Source organism: Gymnodraco acuticeps, unplaced genomic scaffold, assembly GCF_902827175.1.
Source record: "Gymnodraco acuticeps unplaced genomic scaffold, fGymAcu1.1, whole genome shotgun sequence".
Classification (NCBI taxonomy): Eukaryota; Metazoa; Chordata; class Actinopteri; order Perciformes; family Bathydraconidae; genus Gymnodraco; species Gymnodraco acuticeps.
The window spans coordinates 705,447-727,061 of NW_022990966.1; the positions used below are offsets into that span (position 1 = coordinate 705,447).

The 21,615-nt window shown below is 41.8% G+C and overlaps 2 protein-coding genes across 2 annotated transcripts in view; both read right to left on the reverse strand.

Annotated features, from left to right (window-relative positions):
• stard9 (StAR-related lipid transfer (START) domain containing 9) overlaps positions 1 to 3,572 on the reverse strand; it is a 63,524-nt gene extending 59,952 nt beyond the window's left edge. Inside the window, exons 1-2 of the mRNA XM_034235312.1 lie at positions 3,347 to 3,572; positions 30 to 99 (exon numbers count right to left, since the gene is read on the reverse strand). Of these exons, the coding sequence (XP_034091203.1) occupies positions 30 to 99; positions 3,347 to 3,393 (117 nt within the window). The 5' untranslated portion in view covers positions 3,394 to 3,572. The remainder of the gene's footprint in view (positions 1 to 29; positions 100 to 3,346) is intronic.
• A 910-nt stretch (positions 3,573 to 4,482) lies between these two features.
• cdan1 (codanin 1) lies at positions 4,483 to 21,494 on the reverse strand. Its single transcript, XM_034235491.1, has 28 exons — positions 21,370 to 21,494; positions 19,439 to 20,106; positions 19,130 to 19,330; positions 16,787 to 16,977; positions 16,093 to 16,209; positions 15,899 to 15,977; positions 15,634 to 15,754; positions 14,479 to 14,588; positions 14,276 to 14,365; positions 14,098 to 14,173; positions 13,234 to 13,439; positions 12,382 to 12,505; positions 11,588 to 11,731; positions 10,763 to 10,929; positions 10,471 to 10,552; positions 10,293 to 10,382; positions 10,163 to 10,217; positions 8,936 to 9,072; positions 8,739 to 8,842; positions 8,297 to 8,446; positions 8,062 to 8,125; positions 7,885 to 7,963; positions 6,934 to 7,160; positions 6,708 to 6,815; positions 6,377 to 6,440; positions 6,015 to 6,226; positions 5,537 to 5,644; positions 4,483 to 5,421 (listed from the first exon to the last, which is right to left on the reverse strand). Exons 1-28 carry the CDS (start codon positions 21,445 to 21,447, stop codon positions 5,299 to 5,301), a joined length of 3,975 nt encoding a protein of 1,324 aa, XP_034091382.1. The 5' UTR covers positions 21,448 to 21,494; the 3' UTR covers positions 4,483 to 5,298.
• Positions 21,495 to 21,615: the final 121 nt, after the last annotated feature.

Below are 21,615 nucleotides of genomic sequence, written 5' to 3' on the forward strand. Positions count from 1 at the left end.
GTTGGATATGATCACAGCAAAATACTCACCTTTCCATTTTTGATCCTAACGAGCTTGTCCTCGACTTGAACCGCTAACCTTCCTCCATCTGCGCTCTCCCTGTGAGAGAGGAAAACATTGCTCTAGTCAACTTTGTAAACATTCATATTCGGATGCGTTGAGAAGTGTGACAGCTTTTTATGAGAAGTGAGAGTGATCAGATTGAAGAGAAAACATAAAAAGCATATCAGTAGTGATCAGTGACTACATCTATATGATCAATAATGTTCCACTATTATTCAGAATATGACAAGATTACGAAAATTCTGTTTGGTGATTGAAATATTTTTGAAAATGCCAATATTGCAAAGATTTGGGGAGCATTCTTTGGTCATGTTAACAGCGCGATCAGAACATGTTTTGGTTGCCGCAGTTTGCAACACACTGCCTCTTGACTGCAGTTGGAAAAGGTGGGAAGTGCAGTTGTAGCACATACTGCAAGGGGGTGCATGTTTACAGGAATATTAATGGATTATTAATGTAAACAGCTTACTAGGAATATTGTGAGCATAGCATTTCCCACTTGACAGATTTAACAAAGGTTTCACTTTGGATTAAACACCCTGCAGACAGATTCAAATAGGTTTAAAACAACTATTTTTGCAGATGCCGACATAATGGAGAGGGTGTCCAGAGACATTTAGGCCACTTGACTTGAGGCTGTCACACGGTTAACACAATGAACCTCTGTGTGTGTGCGATCCATGAAATCGTCACTGACCAGTTTCAGATTCAAATGAAAACAGACGCTTCACTCTGATGAGGAAGCTTGGGTTTTCTACACTAGTATTGTATGAGAGTGTGTGTGTGTGTGTGTATGTGTGTGTGTGTGTGTGTGTGTGAAACAAGGTCAACTCAGCAGCTGGACCCAGCACATCTGATGCAACACACACGAAAATTGAGGCAATCACAACATGGAGCTGAGAGTATTTCGATCTCCAGGAGCGATAACGGCGGTGATTTCTGTCTGTAGTGCAAACGCTGAGTCTCTGTGGAGGGTTGGGGACGACGGGGGGGTTTTGTAATCGTCACCCCCCCCCTGAGCTTCACCATGCGGGACTCATTTTTCCAGCAGTGGTGGCCCAACCCAAAACCAGCAACCTTCAATCTCAGGCTCTAAGCAGCATGAAGGGGAGGAGGATGGTGGTAGAAAATAGTAAACCTCGTAAAAAAAACAATGTTGAAACAAACCCAGGACCAGAATTTTCACAATCTGGCACACATGTTTTTGCACATGAAAGTGGCGTCATGCCGTCTCAGGGGGGGGGGGGGGGCATTGAGTCCTTAAACAATGAGCAACACACTTCTGCGCCCGGCCAATGCGGAATGCAGCTGACCAACCTGGTGCTAAAGTTATGTGTAAGTGAAACGGACAGATCCAGGAATAAGGACACAGACATTTGCATGACAGTGAACATTATGTATAAGAATTGCTTTTGTTATGCAAAATACCAGGAAGGCTGTTTGAAAGAATCATTGTCGGAGCCTCCATAGCCTGGATAATGCTTTGTTATGGTACTGTAGTGGCATTTAGATTAAGAACCCCAGCCACACATCCTGCAGGAGGTGAAGTGAAATCAATATACTACTGTAGGACTCTATGTATAATATCCTCTCACTGCTGAAACAAAATATCTGTTATCCAACATGTTGTAGCAATCTGTCTCTTCATGTAAAGGGAGGTCCAGTGGAGCAAAGTAGCTTTACAACCTCCATGTGTTACTTTGCTACCTAAACAGCAGATTCTACAGCACTGTAAAAACAGGGCAAGGCAAGGCAAGTTTATTTATATAGCACTTTTCAACACAAGGCAATTCAAAGTGCTTTACAAAAAATGAAAGAGATTAAGAAAATGGCATTTAAAATCAGTCATTAAAAAGAAAAGCTAATAAAATAAACATTAAAAGAAAAAGTACATGGATAAAAGTTACAGTGCAGTCTAAGATATGAATAGTTCAATTAAAAGCAGCGACAAAAAGAAAAGTCTTCAGCCTGGATTTAAAAGTAGTCAGAGTTGCAGCGGACCTGCAGGTTTCTGGGAGTTTGTTCCAGATATTTGGAGCATAATAACTGAACGCTGCTTCTCCATGTTTAGTTCTGACTCTGGGGACAGAAAGCTGACCAGTCCCTGAAGACCTGAGAGATCTGGATGGTTCATCATTTAGCAGGAGGTCAGAAATGTATTTTGGGCCTAAACCATTCAGTGCTTTATAAACCAGCAGCAGTATTTTGAAATCTATTCTTTGACACACAGGAAGCCAGTGTAAAGACTTCAGAACAGGAGTGATCCACTTTCTTAGTGTTAGTGAGGACTCGAGCAGCGGCGTTCTGAATCAGCTTCAGCTTTCTAATAGATTTTTTAGTGAGACCTGTGAAGACACCATTGCAGTAGTCGAGTCTACTGAAGATAAAAGCATGGACAAGTTTTTCCAAATCCTGCTGTGACAGGGGGGAACTTTTTTTCCATAAATGCCTCACACCTAATAAAAGTAATCTAAAAGCCAATGAGAAAACAAATGTGTTTTGTGTATTTAAAATGTATATATGTTGCCTTAAAATGGCTTAAAGAGTTAATTATCCGACTAAACAACATCAGTTTGTTTTTTTCTGTTCCATATTATGTAATCAATCTCTTAAACCCCACTGTTAAACGAGTGGACTATTCATTACTAACTTCTGTGCAGTCAACCAGTGCACTGCACATACAACCTTTCTAGCCATGCATAATAGAGAGGTTTTCATTGCATTTGAATGGGGATCTGAAAGTTCACAGAAATAGCAATGCAAGGCTGAATAATGAAGGAAATGTGTAATAAAGGACGCTCAAGACATCTAGAGTATATCCATTTGATGGAAAGATGTGTTTTAAAAGCATTACAGTTAATCACCACATAGTCTTAATGGCTGTGCGTAAAAATAATATGTAGTGGGACACTTTAAACCTTAACAAGCTGAAGGTTTTTTGGACATTACTCAGCACCACACACACATGCACACATGAGTCACTACTGACAGCCACAGTTGTCACTATTCACCATGTGCACCACTGTTTTTAGCTAGCTAACAAGCTAAAAACTAACCAGCTAGCTAAAAACTTGATAGCTGTTTACTTAGAAAGTGCTAATTAAACATGAGAAGCTTAACGTTAGGTTATTGTTTTGATTAGCATTAAGGAGCAGCTTAAGTCACATGACTCTGGCTACAACAGTTCTACCATGAAGTAAAAATAAAGACATTTATAATAAAGTTCACTCTTAAAATGTACATTTAATAAGTACTTTAATTAGCCTGACAGCTGATATCTTACCTTGCATTGAGAGGACGGACGCGGATGGCAACTTTAACATTAGCCATGATGCCTTCACGAACTCAACAGTTGGCTTACTCGGAGTAAAATAGCAGTTTCCATGAGAGTATTTGAGGTCTTCTGGCATATTAAACTCCGATAAAAGCTGAAAGAGCGGGAGGAAACTGTCCTGCTATCCGCTGTTCAAGTCATCTCCACCGGCTGCTGGTCGCGGGTTCAACTGAGTGACGAACCCCCGACTGGAGAAACTTCCTGCCGGACAGAGAGAGAGGGAGGAGGGGAGGCTGCTGGATACTCCCCTTACTACGACATATTCAAATATTTATAGATTTTTTTTTGCATGTCTGTTATTATGTAAATCTAGTATTTTAAGAGTAGGGAAGCATACTTTGTTGTCTTTTCTAGCAATTGTATATTTTGTAGATTTCTTACAATCTTTATTTTTATTTTATTGCATGTTTATTATTATTTCAATCTACTTTTTAAAGTGTTGTGGAAAATATTTAGGGAGCATACTGTGTTGTGTTTTCTGATTAAAATATATTTTGGAGATTATTTTAATGATTTTTTTAGACATGTCATGTCCTAGGCTTTTTAATTTCTAAGGTGTGGAAGTGGGCTAACATTAATTAATTGACGAAAACCAAGTGATGAGAATAGATGTGAACAGAAAAACTTGTAAAATGAGTAAGTAATAATAGCTTGGTCTAATTTAAAGCCAATTTAATTAGTGTCGATATGTTCAAAGCATTTCTTTATTTAAAGAAAGTGGTCTCAAGAATGGAGTAACCTTTAATAATTAAGAAAGAAATTCAAGTGATGAAAATGTTTAAAACATAATTATGGAAGTGAAGATTTGTGTGTAAATTGAATAATATAGTTATTGTCAATGGATATGATACATCTACTATCCTTAATAAAACCCCACTGACATTTAGTGTTTACAGCTAGATATTGTTTTTACAACCCAAAATGTAAATCAAATCAAATTTTTTTTTAATCACATACAATTCAGCAACTCCATTTTCTATTCACAAATATTTTCATCACTATTTTAACCAACTCATTTGTGTAACTTCCATCCCTTACATCATGAAACTATTCAATCTGTATACCAATGATAAAGCACACAACCATTTAACACAGAATACTTCTTTATTATTAATATCTAGGTAATGTAAAAAAAACATTTCAATTTAAAAGCAGCAAACAATGCATACAACACTGGTTCAACATGAACTAAAAACAATCACAAACGCAGTCTCGCATTCATGAAATAAACCTGCAGTCACTAGTAGTGGCGGGCAAAGGCAGTGTGTGAAAGTGCTATTCTAAAATGATTAAGACATTTTATTTTATCAGGTGAATTCAAAAACCACCAAATCACATTTTTAAAATCCACTGTAGTAACAAATGTGTCTTTACAAACTATGGCTTGTCTGGTTGAACGTTTGACATTTGGAGAAAATGTTTTATTCTTTGTGACACTATAGTTCGAATCCTCCGAAGTTAGAGGATGACCCCTCTTCCGTCTTTGCCAATTCTGTGCAATGGTATTGGCTGTTTGAAATGTACTAGTATTTCCCTTCGGACACAATCATCTACCATGTTTGCTTGCAGGAAAGTTCAACAGATCTTAAGGAGTGAGATGGTGTGGGCCTCTGGCTACTTCTGACTGATAGGGCTTTCTGGTTCTCACAGGCAGCTTTGCAAAAGAGCACAGGGATTCATGAAAGGCTGCTGTCACTTCACAGGTGGAGAACAAAAGTCAGGGGCTTGCAAAGACTGTGCAGAGGCTGACTGTGGAACAGCTTTGATGCATAGCAGTGGCGAAATCGAAAAAACGGACAACAACAAAGAGTTACCCAGATCTGTCTAGAAAAACACTTTGACAGATGTGACATGGAGCACTGTGGCGATCACAGAAGAGGTGCCGAGTTGTGAGACTGTTGTCATGTAGCTCCCTCTACTGTCTGTTGTGAGACCTGCAGCATCTCCATGTGGCTCTGCAGCTGAGCCAGAGGCAACGAGGGTTTAACGCTCTGTGACCGCAGCTGAAAAGTCTCTATCAGCTCCTGAAATGAGAGAACACATTGAGAGAGAGGAAAGAGTCAAAGTGAGGTCAAATCGCTAGTCAAATAAAATAATTTCAAAGGAATACAATATGAAAGGAATGCAGCGAACCCTCACCGCTGACAAGGCCAAGTTTGTTAACTTCTTCCAATGAGATACGACCTCTTCCTCCCTCAAGGCTCCTCTGTCCACCAGCTCTCTAACCAGGAACAGGTAGTTGTTCCACTGAAACGACATGCATTACAAATGGTTACAAGAGTCAAACAAGATGGGGGAAAAAACTTGTCATAACTCAGTCGGATCATCTCTTAAACACTCCCAATATTTTCTTCACGTATCAAAGTTTCAAACGTTTTGCCTGGTAAAAAGAAGATGTAACATTTTAAGTGTTCTGCTCCATTTTAAATGAGTAAATTGAAACATTTGCACATCTGTTGCCTACAAAATCATCCTTGATCTGTGTTGACCGCAGGGCCTATAGAGGGCCATGCACATACAGGAAAGAGTGAGGTATTTGAGGGGAATATCTAATGCATATAAAAAGGTAGAAGGACATGTAGCACTTTCATTAATATTTTAGTAACTGCAGTTGTACCTCAGTGTCGCTGGCCTTTAGCACAGCAGTGACAGTGAGCGGGGTGAAGAGCAGGTGGAGCGGGGCGGAGGAACAGCAGTCTCTTTCCCACAGCTCAGCAAGCTGCTCCAGCAGAGCTCGGACAAGAGGCTCTGACCCTGAACCAGCAACCACAACGACCCCATCACCTCCGCTACACTCAGAGGGAGAGAGTACAGGCAGCTCTGCAGACACTGAGAGACACAGCAGGAACTCAGGTGTGTTACACAGTACAGCTACTAGACGTTATGTTGCTATGTAACAGTTTACAGGCAAACACAATGCAGGTCACGACATCCTTATTTCCATGTGATTAACAGTCGGTCATTCATAGAATTTCTTACCCAGTTTGCAGCCCAGGAGGACAGTACAGTTAAGAAGCATCTGCTCTGACACCACTGTTGAGAACTGAGTGAAGAGAAGAGAACAAGTGTCATGGTTGTATATTAAAAGTATTATCATTTTTTATAATATATTTTGTAGCTTCTGTCAAGGCTTTAGATTTCACTTTTTAAATGTCTGTCTTCTTTAAAAAAACATTGAAGAATCCTGAAGTAGATTTAGAAGTTAGAATGTCATTGTTATGAATGAAGCTTCAGAGTGTGATACTAAAAGGAATAGGCACATCCACCCAAACGTTGTCTTTGTTTTGTTGCACTTGTGTGTCCCATGTACCTTTCTGCAGGCCAGTGTGTCTCCAACTCTCTGTAGCAGCGTTTTGAGCTGAGGGCCGGTCGGCAGCTCCTCATCGGTCATGGGGCCAACAGCAATGCTCAGCCACTCCTTTATTAAAAGTACATTTAAGAAAGACAACATTCACTTTGACCTCAGGGAGAAGTACATTGATTCCGTGAAAGGGCTTCTTTTGCTCTGGAATTCCCTTCTGTGTATGCAGGCGTACCTTTATCTCAACGAGGATGTCCGAGGGCAGTGAGGCGCTGTGGCTGCAGGTTGGAGGGCAGGATGTCACTCTCTCACTCCCTTGTTTCCTCTTGGGAGTAGTGGGCTGCTCCTGGGTGACCGGCTCGAGCACGGCCCCCTCCCCCTCCCTGCAGCCTGGAGCCACCGGGCTGCCCACCGCCTTCATCACACGATCATACCGGCTCTTCCACTCGCGTCTTATCAGGGCTGATAGGGGGGGAAAACAGAAAGTCCTTAGGGAACTTTAAATCGCAGCAACGGTGTCTATTTTCCTTTCACCTTCAATGCCAGTGATGTTCTGTAAGAGAACCCGTCAGCACAGACAGCTTTAAGGTTGTTCCTTTAATGCATCATATCTTTATGATATGTTTCTGCATGATGTAGCATGTTCACTACACACACAAAGGTGTAGAAATGCAGTTTTTAGATCAGAGAAGTCCTTGTCAAATTAGTATAGTGCAATAGGCCTCAACAATTTAACTGGAAGCGAGGAAGGAAATGGTGTTTTACTCCAGCAGCTGAATCCTTTTTGGTCCTTCATAGAAGCCAGTATATATACCATACATTATGGCATGAGAATTCACTTGCATCGATATCAAAATAGGGATCCACTGAGCTGATACTCCGGGTAACTGTTTGTCCAAATACGACATTATAGGATAGATGATCGCATCAATCATGACAGTGTCACATTTTTGTCAATGTTGTCATAATATTCAGTTAAGAGTATTCAGTCACAGCAGTGCCGTACATTTAATGTGGTTCAAATTCAATTTGAGAACAAGGTATTGGGTCAGTGAATTTAGCATACAAAGAAGCAACCCAAGCATAAACATCCAAAAGACTGTTTTGAGAAATGGAGTGAATCGATTTAAAGTGCCTTTTATGTTAAGATCATGAAAAGGCAGAAGCATGGTGCGTTAGGTGTTACCTGTGATGTTGGCAGAGAGCCAGCTGCTGGCTTTCTCTGTTGCAAGACGTTTGGTGATGTTTTCAGATGTGTTCAGGACCTGCAGAGAAAGTAAAAGGAATAAATCAGAAACACAAGTTTATAATGTGTTTTTTCTTTACTGAGTAAAAAAAAAAAGGTGTGATTTGTAGGTCTTACAGCAGGGGAGGTCTCATGGGGGAGCAGAGTGCGTATGGCCTCAGGACTGTTCTCACAGCAAAATCTGCAAAACCACATCGAGATTACCACACAGCAGAGAAATGCTAATGTGTGTGACGACGAGGCCAGAAGAGCAGCAGTTTATTTTACCTCGACCAATCAAATGGCTATAAAAATCACATTAACTTCTGTATATGGATTCAGAGAAGGACAGCTTTGAAAAACGCTGTCATACCTGGTGGCTTTTGCCAAGGCCTCCAATCCTGCGACACACAGCTGAGCACAAATGGAGTCGTTCAGTTTCGAAGGATTTGAGTTTGGCGATTTCAACCCATCTCTCAGCATCTTGTCCCCTCGCTCCACCAACTCACTCACTAACGTCGCCCTGTTGATGATCCCCAAATAGACACATAAACACACACGTACTTAGAACAAAAATCACCTACATTACGTATAGTTCAGTTTGGATATGTTAAAAATAGTGCTTTTAATACACATACATCTATACAAGTGGGTGAATTCACAGCAGCCACCACCTTAGTGCTGATAAATGTGGATTGTTTAACAGTCTCAGCTTCTTAGGAAGGCAACCAACCAAAGTAGCAGGCTGATTAGCTGTTATTCTAGGTAAAGAAAAGGAATGGAAAGAGAGAAAGATAGAACTTGTTGGTCCTTACTTCATGTGCTTCACGGCGTTTGATCCAACTCTCTCAGCGACAAACTCCACGGTGCGACGCAGCGACGGAGGCTGGTTGTGAAAGAAGGCTTGCTCGAGGTCCACCTGTCATGTTTAGTGGATGATTTAAATACTCGCACACACAGGCAATTCGTTGGTGTCCTTCTACACTTCTCTTCACCGCCTGCATTGACTCACCTGCAGTTTCTGCTGTGACCTGTTGGCAGTCGGCGTGTCCTTCGGGTCGGCAGAAGTGGGAGTGATCTTGCGGATAATTCCTCCACTCTTGGCTGCGCTTCCAGACACAAAAGCAGCTAGGAGCTTACGGAACTCACCTAGATGAAAACAGGGCAGACCATCGACACACATCTTAAACAAGTGCATGTTTAATTTGTGGCGACAAGTGAAGATATGCTGTACAGACCAAATGAGATCTAAACCAGTGGTTCTCAACTGGTCAGGCCTCGGGACCCACTTTTCCTTTGTCAATAAATCGCGACCCGAAATTTGAACCACTCGTGCTAAAAAAATCGTGCTGTAATATATACGCTTTTCAGCAAACAATATTAATGAAAGTGAAGTACAGTGCATATCCCTTATATCCCTTCACAGAACCCAAACATGCTTTTAAATAAGGTTTAATGAGATGATGGAATCAAAGCTGAACTGTATAACATAAAAAGGCACACATGCTGAAAACCCAACCCCAGAAAGAGGGTCTGGGGGGATTCTCCCCCAGGAGATTTTTAGAATTACTAACATATAAACTACGCATTCTGGTACACTCTGAGAAGAAAATAAATACATCTATTACTACCCGGAATATTAATAATATTTGATGCCATTGTTTGTTTTCCACTTTGTTCTGACAGCTTGCTGCTCCTCACAGAGAGAAGAGTAAAGAGGAGATAGTCTGTGTGACTTACTTTAAATTGTGGGTAAGGGTAGATAGCCCCCATTGTTCTGTGACCTGTCAGTCATCAGACCGGGGGTCATATTTCATTATGTGTTCATTTTTATCTGAAGTTGTACCCATGGATGTATAAAGAATAGTTCTACCGCAAAGTTATTCTCCGTGGGGACTTCCGGCAACAATCTTGATTCTGATTGGCCGGTACTTCCAGTCCAACGCCTACTGCATGCACAGCGTTAGAAAATCGGACCTTCAAAATAAAAGTTTGACTTTTTTTTTTCCTTCAATCACACATCTGCGACCCACTCAAAACGGGCCCGCGACCCACTTTTGGATCGCGACCCACCAGTTGAGAACCACTGATCTAAACTATCTGGCTCGTACTTGACAGCCTTTTACCTCTCGTATAGAGAACACTAACTATACTACTGTAAAATATCCATGTATAACATCTGAAATGTACCCTTAATCTCTGAAGGGACATAAAAGATGTCTCATCATGTTCTACTTACCCAGAAATGGACAACATGTATAGAGGAGCTGTTGATCAACCAGGGGAATGCAGTCCTACAAAAATAACAAAATCAGTAAAAAAACAGCATTTATTAGAGAAACAGCTTTTTAATGCGATAATTCACTTACTAGCCCTGCAGCATTCGTGATGCCGTCCTCCAGCTTTGCCACCTCAGTGAACTCATTGGTGAAGAAAATATCCTCAGGAATCACTGGGATCTTCACAAGGTAAACACAAAATATGAGCCATGTAGGATGTATTACTAGCTGTAAACAAAAACACATAATATTGGGTAGTGTGTCTCACCTGGAACAGCCACCCTAACACTGAAACCATTAGGAGTTTGTTCAGGTAACACATTTCTCCACATCGGCCCAGCAGCATTTTCCTACAAGCACACAAAAATAAGATTTAACGTGATGAAGTGTATTTGTACAAGGTTCTTTAGACACTTATTTCAGATGTGTTTTATACCTTTAGATTGGGTGCATTACTTGTCATGTTCTTGGTTGACTTTGTCTGACCTGCTGATTCTGAATTCGCCTTCTTTTAAAAACTAAAATGTACAGAATATAAACGTGCAGCGATGGACACAGACCTGTACAGGAGGAGCAGTTTTCCCAAAGCCGTTCTGTAGCAGAGCAGCCGAGGGCCGATGAAGTCCAGCATGGAGAGGAACTCCACCAGCCAGGGCACCGTCAGGATGGTGCGCCTCCTCTTCATGCTGTTACTCAGCACCGCACACACATCCAGCACCGGAACACTCTGTGGGACCAAGATATCAGTGTTTAAAGGTCTCCTATTATATACTGTTTTTCATCAATATATTACAGGTCTCAGATATATACAAAACATGTCTCTGAAGTGTTTGGCTCCAAACACCAAACAGATCATTGCAGCATTACCCATAATCCCCTCTGTTTCAGCCCTGTTTCCAAAGTGCTGATTCTCTGTCTGTTACTTTAGATGAAAATAAGGAGCCCCTCCCCACGCCCCTCTGAGAGACATTTGGTTACAAAGAACACAATGGTGCTCTAGGAGGAGATTCAGGTGATAAGGTGGGGGGGGGGGGGGGGGTTACCTTGGTTGCTGATTGGCTAATGGTTACACAAGACAACAAAATCGTTATGACATCATAAAGTGGCCAAAATCTGATCAGCTCATTTTCAGACAGGTTTTTATAGAAATGGATCAAAAAGAGAGAGAGTCTTTTTTCCTGAAACTTCCAGAGTCTCTTTGCGCAGAGGGGACACATGTTGATGTAGAAGAGACATGAACTAGTGGATTTTGCATAATAGGTGACCTTTAAAATGTGAATGCCTTGAAGCAGACATGCATTTATTTACCTATTTGAACAACTGCTGGACTTGACTAAACACAGATCACAAGAGTACGTTTATAACCCTTCCTTTTATCCCCTCACCTTGCTGCGCAGCGCTATAGCAGCCTCCTGTATCTCCCTGGAGGGTCTCTCAGATGTTTGATACGGCAGAAAGGAAATGAATCCCAGGAATTTTGCGAGAAGACGAGCGAGGAGCAGCACTGAGGTGAAACGCTGCTTCTCATCCTGATCAGGCAGATACAACAGAGAAAAATTGTTTACATAACAATCAGAAGCATGTCGATCAGATCAGATAGGACTTTTGTGTTTGTTTGCAATTAAAACGACTCCTGAAATATCACAACATATTTTGCCTAAGTTGGAAAAAACTAGCTTGATCCAAACTGACAGAGCACTTGAAGGAAAAGTGGTGGAAACAAGTTTTCACTAACATCCCTTTGTCTGGGTGTTTCTCAATGTCGAGGAAAGCAGCTCCAGAGCAACTATTTCAAGCATACTACGTCATCGAGTGCCACCCATAGACTGTGGTCCCACCGAAGGACTGTTCCAATGTCCAGGATGCTTGGAATTCTACCGAGGCCGGCGTACTTCGTTGCGGGAAATTTCGAGGCTGCACATGTGTATCCTCCGCGGTCTTAAAATCCCCACAATGCTTTGCGCACGGACCAATTTCCAAATCTTTGGCGGAAATCGCGCTCCATTTAAGGCGGGGCCTCGCATATGACGCACACCTGTTAGCCTGTTCCACCATTCTTCGTTTTCCGAGGCTAGGAAGGATTCTTGCCTCGCTTCTGAAGCAACTGACTCAGAGGTACATGTGCTACCAAGCAAGCCTCCTCGAGATTGAAAAACACCCACTGACTGATTGTATATACCTGCTGCTCCAGGTCCCCCTCTCCCTCCCCCTCCCCGATGGAGGGGGGGCTGAGGATGGACACCTCGTCCAGCTGAAGGAGCTGCTGGCACAGACTGTCCTGCAGGTGCTGGTTCAGCTGGCAGCTGGGACACAGTATGCAAGACTTGTTAGATCAGAGGGACAACAGACACAAGGGCTGCTTGATTATGGCAAAAATCATAATCTCGATTATTTGGGTCAATAATTGATAATTAACAGTTGATTAACGTGAACTTTAAGTATCATTCAACTGAAAAACCAATAAAAAAAATAAAATAAAAAAAAACGTTTTATTTCAATTATGTTGTTTTCATAATCGTTGCAAGCCAAAATCTTAATTGCGATTAAAATACGATTAATTGAGCAGCCCTAACAGACACTGAAAGCTTTTATGAATAAAAAAAAGGGCATCTGTCAAATAAAAAAAAGGACATATATGAGTATTATTATTACTTGAAGAATAACAAAACGTACAACTAGGCAAAATATTTCTTTACGTTACGTCTATGATGGTCAAAATAAATGAGAATCACGATATTATCTCGATAATAATCAAAATTGTGTTTAAATCGTATTATCACAGATAAACAGACTGTAATTATTTAAAACATTTGCATCATAGATAGGACAAACATCTTTCTTTTAAATGAATATCCTTTTGTAGTCCAAATCTGAGAATCCCAAGTAAGGTTTTCATAAATCCTAAACTCCCCCTGCATAAATAAATGATGAATAAACACAGACAGATGTTAACATTGTGCGAGTATGTTTATTCTTACATGATAGAGTTGATATTTGACATCAAATGGTGTATTTATTGGTATTTGCTTACCAGCTAGCTGCCTGCAGGAAATCCCTGAAGAACTCCTGGTGATCGGGGAAGGATGGAGGAGGGCAGGGGCCGGCGACTCCCTGAGGCTGGATGAGACGCTCCTCCAGACGCTTCAGACGCCCCAGGCTGTCAGCTCCCAGCATGCCTAGCAGGTCAGCATCGGCAGTATCACCAGGAGAGCTGTTCACACTGGGGCCTTTGCACATCTAAAAGGAAAAAAAACGCAGGCGGATTTATGGTGACAGCTTTGTTCAATATGCCACACTTCTGTTACCGCTATCTACTGTAAGTGATGAACTGTACGTCAGTGTTTCTGCCAGGGCTGAGAGGGCGTCCACCCCGAGAGCGGGGGGGGGGGGGGGGGGGGGGGGGGGGTTGTGATGTCATGTCCCGTGACTTGAATTTTGAATTGAGCCGTCCCGTATAGATACCATCTCTTTACGTATTAGTGGTGGGAATTCCGGCTCTTTTTAGTGAGTCGGATCATTTGGCTCGGCTCACTAAGAAGAGCCTCTTCATGTTACCACAGTTTACCACGTAGCCACTGCGAGGCTCCGGCGCTCGCAGTTCACGCGCGTGCTCCACTAGCACCCCCCGTCAAGGCTCGCCGGCAGTACACTTTCCGTCACAGGAACACGCTTTGCTGGCGGCGAAAAGAATCCCACCAGACTCCTTTGCCCCTCCAACAGAGGGATGTCCTTGTCCTTTTTCCTTTTCGTCAATTCAAGCGATAAAAACTCGATCTTCTCTCGGCTCGAGTTCAGGGCGTTCCGAGCTGAATAAGGGCGTCAAATGACGGCAAGACAGAAACGCTGCTGTACGTAATAAAACCCCATTTTAAAATATCTGAAAGCCACGGTTTACCTGAACAAGCTGCTTCAGAAACAGTCGAGCAAAATGGGAATGGTTTCCGGCCGAGGTCAGTTGACTCATCATTCCCCTAAACAGGACAGACAGAGGATTAGATAGAAAGAAACATTTAAATATTGAAATCACACCCGATCCGTAAACAAAAACATTGGTAAAAGTTGTATAGACTTGCCTTATCCTGCTTCCGAGAGCAGGATCAAAACTCCACCCTGGCTCTTTGTGATAGTCCTCCCATTCTCGCAACACCTCGTAAAAAATATCTCTGAGAAAAGAAAGTAAAGAGCCTGCTTGAAATCAAGATCTTTACATATATAGAAGTTTTGACTGCTCTGCTACACATTTTCAGACAGGGAGTTTTCATGAAGCGAGAGGTACCTCTGTTTTTTGAAGATGTGGAAAGCTCTGTCACTACCAAAGTTGGAGCGGTTGTCAGTAGCCGGCTGGAATGGGACTGAGTGGATGAAAGTAGAAACTGAAAGAGAGAGCTGGAACAGATGGAGGAATAAAATAAAATCAGTTAAAATAGTAGAGATTAAACAAATATGGTAATAAGGTCCCATGTCATGCTTTTCTGTAGCTTTTGTAAACGGTCTGCAGTCACAAACCCTCAAAGTACACCCTGTAGCGAGTAAAACGCTAACACAGAAAAGACCTGTCTGTGCTGCCCCAGAACGCCTCGTTGGAGATTTCTCTTTTTCCATTGTTTACTTCTTGGGTATAGTGACGTATTTGGGTATAGTGACGTTACGTCCGCGGAGCCGTTACGTTTGGACCAATCTGCGGACTTCCTCACACACACACACTCGGCAGGACGTTGCGAGGCTCTCTGCTGCGAGGAGCGGACAGTGTGAGCTGGCTCACTGGTGTGGGGTCGGCGAGACACCGCGGAACTCAGCCTGAGCACACACACAAACTCCCAGCCAGGCTGCGGGTGTGTGTATCGGGCTGGGTTTCGCTGTCTTGCAGACGGCCACTGGGCTCACAGGGAGGGGGGGGCAGGAGCTCCAACAAGCCGTTTAGGACAGAGAGTGAATACACATACTATACAGAGGTGCTGTTTGAGAAACCAATGTGAGTTTTTGGAAAATTGCACAATATAAATCTATTCTAGTGGACCTCAACAATGGAATTATGATCAGTAGAAATGGCCATGACATGGGACCTTTAAGTTTCTATTGATAAGTTGTATCTTTATCTCAGTCTTCCTCATCTTCCTAAATGTCTCCTGTGTCCCTGTCCTACCACTATGGATTAATATCCCAATTATGTTCTCAATTAATCGATCAATCATTGTCTACAAAGTATCAACTTGTTATGTAATATTTCCCTTTTTTTTTATTACTCAGATGGTTAATAGATTATCAAGATTTTCAGATGTAATGACAACAACAGTTAAAGCTATAAACATTCAAAATAATAAGAATTGAAATCAAGTGTTCTCGTAAATAAGAGAAGTGTGTATTGATCACCCAATATTTCAGTCTATTCAGTATCACTCAGGGAAACAAAAAAGCCTTTATAGTGTTTCACCTTGGCTGTGCTCCCCTCCTGGGCCTGAGTCAGGAGGTCTCTGAGATCCGGAGAGAAAGACGCCACTCTTTCGTTCTCTGCCAGCAGACGCAAGGTGCACTTGTCCAAATTAGAAACCAACCTGACAAGAAATCACAACTACAATCAACTCACGAAGACTGGAGGAGCCACATCAAATATCAGGGAGCTGTGAACTGAAATATTCCTGTTAGTGAGAAGGAGAAAATTGCAGGAAACTGTGAAATGAGAAATACAAAGAACTCACTGAAACTGATTCTCCAGAACCTTCACCGCAAAATACACACAGTTGTGTACTTGTCTCAGGTAGCTTCTCTCCAGAACTTCTGTAAATGTGACCAAAAATGCACTTAATAGCTATTTCAAATCTAACAGAAAGTCAAAAAAATCGGAATATATTGATATAATGGGAATAAAGTGACATATAAAAGAGTTACACACCTGTATTACCCATACACAAACTGCCCTGTTCTTCCTCATCATGAGTGTGAGGCGACCGAGACGTGAGCAACTGCACCACAAAGAAAAGCTCCAGGAAAATGTTTGGCACAAGGTTTTCTGTAATGATACAAACAAACACATTTTCTTAGATCTTAGATACATTTGTTTACTTACTCCTAAAGCATTTGAAATACAGAAGTATTATTTTTTTTATGTTTAAGTCTGATTACCTAATCATTAACTTATCTTAAAGGTAGGGTAGGTAAGAATGGAGAAACCAGCTCGAGTGCGCTAGAATTTGAAACTACGCAGCCGAAAAAAATCTGCCCCTTCCTTCAGACTTCCTTACAGAGCCCCTCCTCCAACACACACGAACGCGCACATGACCAATGAGGGCACGAGATAAGTTTGTGCACAGATGGAAGGCTGACAGGCAGGTAGGCCATCCAGTTACTTTAGCCGGGCCGGCTCAGATGATTGGTCGTGCTTTTTACAGCGCCACGGCTTCCACTGATGACATTTTTTTAGCATTTCATGTATTCATTGCTATCGGGATGTTAAGAGCATTCCATGGAATATAACAAAAAGTGTTTCTGAAGTGAATTACCTACCCCACCTTTAAGAATGTATGCATTCGAAAATACATTGAATTTTTCTTCGTGTAGCACACTAGCACCACCTTGTGGTCACTTACCAGAGATGCAGGTACAGTACAGCTCAGCCAGGAGATCCAGTTCCAGAGAGAAGGTGACTTTGAAAGGTTCGGGACAGGGTGTCTGCAGGTCTGGTGTAACTTTAGATCCCATCCTAAGCCCTGACTTAGTGGGGGTGCAAGGGTCCAGAGAGGACGACAGGGGAGAGCCGACCTGCTGAGCTCGCTTTGTCCTAAAAACAAGACATTTCTGATTTAAAACAGCAGAGATACACTGAGGTAACGAGCAAGTGATGCTGCAGTGAGTGGGGTAAACAAAGCACAGCAGAGGTTACTATTGATACAAATAACAAAACAAAAATGATATGTTGTGACATCTGTCAAAGAACCTCAGAATCATAATGAATGTATATCATTTTAATTACAAAATGTAGTTCACCTTTTTTTAAAACTTTATGAAAAACTGCAAGGCATTATTAAGCCATTTTAAATCCATATTGTACACTGGCACACATAAGAAGACATGTCGCACTAACAGGTTAAAAGTATAAACAAACACATTTATAGTGAAAAAAGAGATCTACAAGAAAGCCATAGCGTAATATCATAAAACCCTATGACAACTAAAGTCTGTACCTTCATGAATATGAGATTCTATCTAATTTACTCAGATCCAGGTAGATATAAGCAAGTATATAAACTGTAGTGTTGGGGAATAGATGACTACATGCAGTTCAATAATGTAGCCTGTGTGAGATCTGACCTGCCCCGGTTACTAAATTAAACACTGACACACTTTACTCTTTGTCACTTCAGTCTAAGTATAACTATATGACTCATCTATTGTGATCATTTTCAACAAACTAGTTTGGATGTAGTCAAACTACGTTTTCAAATAAGTGTTAGCTTATCTTGCCACTGGTAAAGTGCAGGAAGAGAGTGTTGTGACGAACTTCCTAGTGTTTGCTGCGGTGCCAGCTGCAGTTTCCCAAAATGAGAGTAAACCCCCACATGACCGGTGATGAAATACAAGGTCCTTGCAACAGATCCTGCAGTTCGCTCAGAAGTACACCGTTGAAAACAAAGTATTTCAACCTGGAAATTTCACATAAGTCACCAAATTGAAGTGAATAAAAGCCACAGTTGCCAACATTTGAGTTGTTTGCCCCCCCCCCCCCCGTAGAGCAGCGTTTCTCAAAGTGTGGGGCGCAGAGATGTGATAGGTGGGTCGTGAATGGATGCGATGAATGGAAGATTTATTTTTTTTAATACATTTTTTGGTAGAGCTAGAGAGAGCACACCTTTATCTATTTAATATAGCCTAGTTGTACAAAATAAAGTAAGAAATCATTCCAATGTGTACTATAGGACAGTAAAAAAAGAAAGGGGAGTGATTAGTAAAATATGCATAAATAAAAAGAAAGAGCTAACTAACAAGTTTAAATGATTTGTTATTGGTTGTGATCATATTCTAAAGATGTTTGGATTATTGAAAAGTATACAGCTCCCTTTCATCTGAGTGTTGAGAGCTGTGTCCATAAATTCATGTTGTGCTCAAAGTGCACCAGATTGATGCATTTCACTTTAAAAAAGGGGTGCATGCCCCCGGACCCCCCTAGAGGATGTGAGGTCCACCCCCAAATAAAGCAGGTTAAAATAATTAAATTGCATACATTTTATTTTAGTAAACACTGAAAACAGGTCCCACAGACCCAAACAGCACACAAAGGTTAAAGGTAAGCATATAATAATGTTAAAATGTGCTAAATATGCTGTCCTGGCTCCAAGATGGTGGAATGAGCTCCCCATTGACATCAGGACGGCAGATAGCTTGCACATCTTCCGGCGCAAACTGAAAACTCATCTCTTTCGACTCCACTTCGAGCGTTAGAATTATTAACAAAGCACTTTTATACTAATAAAGGACTGGCTTACCTAAAGCCAGTTGAGTAGCACTTGAAATGTTTGGCTCTATGAAACCTGATGTACTTATATGATTCTGTTTTCTTCAAGGTTGTGTCTTCCTGGTCGAATGTACTTATTGTAAGTCCCTTTGGATAAAAGCGTCAGCTAAATGCAATGTAATGTAAAAATATATACATTGCAAAAAACAAAAAAAGAGGAGTAAAATCTCACGAGTTGTTTTATTTTTTGAAAGTAGCTCTCATCCTAAAAAAGCTTGGAGACCCCTGTTATAGAACGATACATTTGACAATTTTAAGCTTGGCCTACCATTTTATTGGAGGGATGAGGAACAGGTGGGGCTTGAAAAGGCCCATCTGCTCAAAGTGGGGAATGGCAGAAACAGTTTGAGAACCACTGACCTAGAGTAAAGAGTTAACGTCTGCGTCAGAATAAGTAGAATAATGATGTATGTTCACTCACTTCTCTCTCTTGAGAAGCTCCCTCTCCTCCTGCAGACTCGGGGGACTCCCCACTGTCATTGGCCCCTCAAGCGCCTCTGCAATTAATGAGGGGCCCGAAGACTCACTGAACGGGGTGGAGGTGAAGCAGGTCTTTGGTTTGGAGTGCGGCCGCTCTGCACTGACCGGTGTTGGGTTGATTCTTCTCGATGGTTTAGATGCCCTGAAGGATAATAGAAACTGTTAGACAAATCAAAAATATCAATGATCAGGTGGAGTGATGATGGAGTAAGAGTTCATTTTTGTTAAACTGAGAGTTGTTTCGACTCACGGCGGTGAAATGGGTGATGATCCAACAGGAGGGAAGTCTTCCAAGTTGTTGAAGTTAAGTTGCTCCACAGATGGAGGTGAAGCCTGCTCACTTATCCTACTATTCCCTCCTCCTCCTCTTCCTGACCTCCTCTCATCACTTTGATGTCCTCCACGCCACCCTCCATGTTTCCCCTGTCCCCCCACTGCCATGCTGCCTCCACCTCTCCTGCGGGCTTTTTGTGACTGGAAGCTGGGGCTGTTCTGGACGTCAGGAGGAGAAACCATGTAGTCTCCCAGATTGATCCTCTGGTTACTCCGACGATCAGCGCCTGAAGGCCTGGAGGCGGGGCTCCACCCTGGAGTAAAAGGGGGGCTATTGAAAGACCCTGACTGACCAGCAGCATCCCACTCTGTTCCAGGGGACACTGAGGGAGCAGGAGAAAACAGCTGGACACGGCTGGCACTCCGAGAGCCAGCTCCACCACTAGCAGACCGACTACCTCTCTTGTCACTGAAGCTTTGCGTCTGTGCAGCAGGTTTGTGTCGGCTGGGGGTCTTAGCTGGCGTCGCAGGACCATGGGTGAGGGCCTGACTGCTCTGCACTCTCAGGAAGTTCAAAAGAAATGGGACAAATTCTTGTTTGAGAACTGTCACCGCAGGTTCTCTGAAGGCCAGCCTGTCATCTTCCTGAGGGAAAAAGAGATACAAATGACAAAATAAAATATTATTGATAGCTGAAATTACTCAGATGAATGTATTGGTTTAATTTAGAGCTGCAAAAAGACAACTGACACAATCATAATTGCCAATAATAATAATAATACATTTTATTTAAGGCGCCTTTCATGACACCGTACAATTAGTTAAATACTCTAAGAGACAAAAGCAACAGAACATGATAAAAACACAAACATACCATCATGGAGAGGACAATTCAAGTGGACACAAAAGATTGGGAAAAGGTATTCAGGGGAAACCGATGATAGGGAGCACGACAGTGAGTAGGCTGATCTGAACAGGTGGGTTTTGAGGAGGGACTTGAATGTGCTGATTCAGATGTCAGACTGAATAATAAAACATATTGGGATGCAGATATTTAATTATCTATTCTTTTCACTGTTTTTACAACATATCATTAGGTTTTGGACGAAACTAAACATTTAAATACATCATTTTTTTGGGGGGGGGGGTTGTTCCACGTTATATTGAAAACGACTGACCAAACGATTGATTTATAAATCAAGAAAAATAATCGGCAGTAGAATCATCAATAAGAAATATGTTCTAGTTGAAGCCCATGTTTATTTACAACATGGACAGAGCAAGGTTGTTGCTGCTGTTATTGTAAAAGCAGATTGAGCTCATTTAGTTGGGCAAAGTTGTGTGTAACAGTGAATAGCTTCATCACCACATGAAGCCTACATCAGCAGTAGAAGCAATACTAACTGCAAGATTGAAATGTTATTCTTTATGTATATATATACACACATTAATACTGCTCTTACTTTTCCAATGATAAAACTGAATGTTCAGATGTTTTTCAGGGAGCATATTGTAACACCTTGACCAGTCTTTTGGCTAAGTCTGGATTTATTTTACCATGTTTATTAAGTATAATTTGCACTGTGCTTTCTTTCAAATAACAGCATCCTGTTGCAGGCCTGTTTACTGAGTGGACACAGCCTTCTTCAGATAGTAATAATAACAGTACCATGTCAAAAAGTGTTGGTAAACTATGTGTTAATGCTACATTTTCTGGAAGTAAAGTTGACATCGTAGCATCTGGTCTGCAGTCCATGCAGGATACAGCTAGCTTAGCCCGTTAGCCCTGCAGCTAAAAGTTTTGTTTACAATCAGTTGAGTGCTATGTCATCTCATAAAACACAATATACAAAAGCACTGGGGAATAAGATATCTCACATATGTGTCTCGTAATCATTTCAGACTAACCTTATTATTCTTTAGCCAGTCCAAGACCGTTTTATTGTCCACTTTCTTCAACAGAAGAGATTCCAAAAGAGCCGCCATTCTGGTGCGGAGCTACGCGGATGAAGGACTGAGGGGAAAGGGGCGGGGGCAGCGTCTGCGCAGGCGCGTACTGCGTATGACGTATTGATACAAGTGTGCAGCTGGCAGAAGCTGATCGTCGTATGTTATGGAGCTAATTTCCTGCAATAACTCCACAAACAAACTAAA